Below are 4,205 nucleotides of genomic sequence, written 5' to 3'. Positions count from 1 at the left end.
AGGTCTCAAAATATAAAGGTGCATAAATCTCTGGGAACCTGATCTAGTGTCTCTCAAGTTGTTGTGGGAAGTTATGGAAGCAAGGAATTAGGGATAGTTGACATGGTTTTGCAAGAGGGAAATTGTCTCAGACTGGATTTTACTTTTGGAGGAAGTAACCAAGAAAATTGAGGAGGGCGGAGTGCTAAGAGACTGGTTTACTTGGACTTTACCAAAGCCCTTGACAATGTTCCACGTGGAAGACTAATTAGATCATGTGATTCAGGGCAAGCTTGCTAATTAGCTAGCTTCAAGGTGGTGGTAGAGTAGCAGCATTCAGGTTAGAGTGCAGGGCTTGTCCATTTCCATCTGCTTTCCTTTAAAGCAGGTCTCTTGCCTTGATTGCAGCAGCAAGTGCTGCACAGTAAAGGCTGATTAAGATGGTGGCATATGAAGAGCGGCAAGGCTAATTAAATGGCAAAAGGAGATATCCAGTAGTGGTGGGAAACAAAGCCAGGACAAGGTGAACATGGCTCCATTCAAACCATGAGGCTCCAGCCCAGACTTGCAGGTTGAGCAAGGGCTCCATATTAAGGATATGGAGTTAAGAGACAGTTCAGGAAAGACTTACCAGACTATTGCTGGGAATGAAGGATTTAAATTAGTGAGTTATTCTCACCCCACACGGAAGTTAAATTATATGATGTGGGATGTTAATAAGCTATCAGCTGCTTTTCCCTTAGTGGGTGGAATGGAGACTAGAGGGCTTCAAAAAAAAAAGCCAGGGAAGAGAGATTTTAAAATCTAAAGGGGCTATTTTGTTTTAAAATCAAAATGTGTTTCATGTGTGGAGTGAACTTCCAGAGGAAGGGTAGGATGAAGGCAGAAGGATACAGGCTAAGCACAAGCAGGTGGGACTCACTTTAGAACATGTTGAAAATGGACTGATTGGACTGCTAGATGGGGGTGGAGAGACTGGAAAAAGATTACAGCTACATGTTGGAGTATAGATGAAGTGCATTTTAATTAATCAAGACAGACAGTTTCAACACTTAAACTTTTTATTTACTTAAATCAGCAGCTGTGCCATATAGCTTCACAATTTGTGCACTTGATAGAAGGTTTCACTGAAGTTGACCCAAAAGCATGTTTACTTTCACCTTTCCCTTACTCAAATTCAGAATTAATACCCATGAAAAAAGGTAGTACCAAAAACCTGACTCCATTCAAAAAAGGTAGACAAAAACACTTGTTAAAAAGAACATTTTGTAGGTGGTTTTAGAGGCACACTGATTTCAAAGTGGTGGATCTTTTAGCTGCTGCTCTCTCCCAGGGTGTGCTTGTCAAACAGGTACTCTGCCATGCCAGTCTGGGGAGCTCCCATACGGACCAGGTTGGTGATGAAGTCACCAAGCTGCTTGATAGCCTTGACTTGTTCATCCAAATAGTGAGTTTCCAGGAAGTCGCACATCTAGAGGCAGGATATTAAAAGTAGTTAGGCTTTTAGAAAATGTGTTCTGGGTTTTAGAACGAGCAGGTAAGACTTGAACTTGTTTGTTAATAAGAACAGGACTTGTCATATTTAGTCAATCCTCAAGTAGTCAAAATCTGCAGGAAGAGGCTATTTGGCCCACTGAATCTATACTAACTCTGAAGAGGACTCCATTCAAGCTTCCCCCCCACCCCCAATCCTTGCAACCTCACATTTACCCTGGTTAATTTAAACTACCCAGCTTTTGGGGCAGAGGCAGAAGGAGGGAGGACAAGCCAAAGTACCCAGCAGATTCCCAAGTAGACCATGCAACAGACAGTAGGCTAGAGTAAACCCAGGCCTCTCTTGAGGGTGGGCAGTGTTAACCACTGGAGTCACTGCCACCTTCAACAAAGTTTTGAAAATAACTAACATTTAAAAAGGCATCTGGATGGGTATATGAATAGGAAGGGTTGGGAGGTATAGGCCAAGTGCTGGCAAGAGAGACTAGATTGGGATATCTAGTCAGCATGGCCAAGTCAGACCAAAGGGTCTGTTTCCATGCTGTACATTTCTAAACAGATCAGCTACTCAAGCAACTGACTAGAGTTGCTGTCTTTGTAGTGCTACCAGCAAGTGTTCAACACTTATTTTCACCACTGCAGTCCCACTATCACAACCCTCTCCTTGCCAGAGGTGGACAGACTCAGCTTACATTCACCAGTCATGCCAGGGAATGGTCCTATGGTGACTATTTAAGTGAATATTTAATCCTAATCTTTTAAAAACCCATAAGCCAGTTGTGTTGATAAACTAATCAAGTCAGGTCAAAACTAGTGCACAAGATATTTTAAATGCACTCAATTCAGCATTGCTGTGTTAACTTGCCTAAAGTTTGGAAAAAAAAAGCCATTTCAGGCAAGAAGGCTTCACCAGGAATATCTATTCCTGATGAAGGGCTTTTGCCCTATGTCAATTTTCCTACTCCTTGGATGCTGCCTGAACTGCTGTGCTTTTCCTGTACCACTTATCTGGAATCTGGTTTCTAGCATCTGCAGCCCTTGTTTTACCTTTATCAAAGAGGTACAAATACAGAGGCCTGAACAGCATTAAATGTACAAAGCTGCACTAGGAACCCTGTTATCTTAGTACTTTATGATTAATGAAAGCTCTATTTGGGTGGGTGGAGAGGAGGAGAAAGCAGGTTAGGATCAGTTTGGGAGGTAACAAAGGAATCGATACTCACATGAGGATCGACCTTGTCAGAAGCCAATTTGTGCAGCTCCAGCAGAGACTGGTTCACAGTCTTTTCCAGATGGAGGGCACACCTCATGGCTTCTAGAGTATTGCTCCATTCATCACGGTCAGGTTTCTGGGGCGGGGAGAAAGATCAGATTAAATTTTTTTTTAAAAAAGGGTGATTAGACAGACAAGTCTTGAACACGACGACAGACACGATGTAGTCTGCTGCTTGCACATAGAAGCCATTTATGTGGCTTTACTGCTGGAAAACTAACCGCGACATCCTGAAGGATCACACGGCCCCCTCGTTGATTTTGAAACTTCATCAGCTTCTCTGCATGTTCCCGTTCCTCATGGGACTGATGCTGGAAAAATTTGGCAACGTGTTTCAGAGCAACATCATCCCGGTCAAAGAAGGCATACTGAGGAAAGGGGGGGGGGGGGAGGGGGGAGAGGAAGGAGGAAGAAAAAAAGTTTAAAAAGGAACGCATTTAAAAATACAAATATTGAACTTACAATGAAAGGCTAAAAGAAGTTGCGTGAAGTTACTGTTTACTTATTTTTCAGTTTTACTGAAACATTCTAGCCAGAATGAAGTTACCGTGCTGAGGGGGAAGAGGGCGTTGCTCGAGAGAGACAAAGGAATCAGCTACAAATTTGGTTTTAAAAAAGGTTTAAGACTTTATTTGAGAGACAGAGGTTAATTTAGATCTACCCACCTCCCCCAATCCAGAAATTAGAACAGATTCAACTTTAACAGAGGCTTATTAAAAAAAAGAGCATTTGCCCAGCCTTACCATAGACATGTAGACATAAGAAGCATAGAGCTCCATGTTAATCTGGCGATTAATAGCCGCTTCGCAATCCTGGTGGTAATTCTGGCGAACCTGGGAAGCCATTCTCTGATCTTGCTGCGGTTGTCCAAAGAAGAAGTGTTAAAAAAAAATTTCTTGAAAAGGTTAGACTAGTGAGGAAGAAACTAGGGTTCTATTCCGTTCAAACACTGTTGAAGCAAGAATACAACCCGAATTCTGAGCTACAGCCGCCCCCGAGCCTCTTATTTATCGCGCTACACGCCGCCCACAATCTTGTTACCGCCTCTCTGCGATGATTCAGCAGAAAACGGTTAACCCCTCCAGTACTGGGCTCCTTACCGTCAACTCCTTAACCACGTTGAATTAACAAAGGAATCTGTTCATGTTGTAACTTGAGGCATTGATAGCCAGTTTGAGGGGTGATAGACATTGTGATAGAATTCCTGCAGTGCATAAGGGGGCCATTCAGCCCATTGAGTCTGAGCATCCCACCCAGACTCCTCCCCTATATCCCCATTACCTGACATTTCCCATGGCTAATCCACCTACATCCCTGGACATAAAGGGCAATTTCCCATGGCCAATCCATCCGAAACTGCACATCTTTGGACTGTGGGAGGAAACCGGAACACCCAGAGGAAATCCTCCAGACACAGGGAGAATGTGTAAACTCCATACTGTCACCTGAGGATGGAATC

The 4,205-nt window shown here is 43.3% G+C and overlaps 1 protein-coding gene across 1 annotated transcript; it reads right to left on the bottom strand.

The window, feature by feature from the left end:
- Positions 1-1,022: 1,022 nt before the first annotated feature.
- LOC122542164 (ferritin heavy chain-like) lies at positions 1,023-3,728 on the bottom strand. Its single transcript, XM_043679583.2, has 4 exons — positions 3,490-3,728; positions 2,968-3,114; positions 2,697-2,822; positions 1,023-1,450 (listed from the first exon to the last, which is right to left on the bottom strand). The coding sequence occupies exons 1-4, from the start codon at positions 3,589-3,591 to the stop codon at positions 1,292-1,294; spliced, it is 534 nt and encodes a 177-aa protein (XP_043535518.1). The 5' UTR covers positions 3,592-3,728; the 3' UTR covers positions 1,023-1,291.
- Positions 3,729-4,205: the final 477 nt, after the last annotated feature.

This window comes from Chiloscyllium plagiosum, unplaced genomic scaffold (genome assembly GCF_037043375.1).
Source record: "Chiloscyllium plagiosum isolate Xiang-an unplaced genomic scaffold, Cpla_swu_hap1 HiC_scaffold_33, whole genome shotgun sequence".
Lineage (NCBI taxonomy): Eukaryota > Metazoa > Chordata > Chondrichthyes > Orectolobiformes > Hemiscylliidae > Chiloscyllium > Chiloscyllium plagiosum.
The sequence above is the reverse complement of the archived record's forward strand: the minus strand, read 5'-3'. Positions and strand labels throughout refer to the sequence as shown.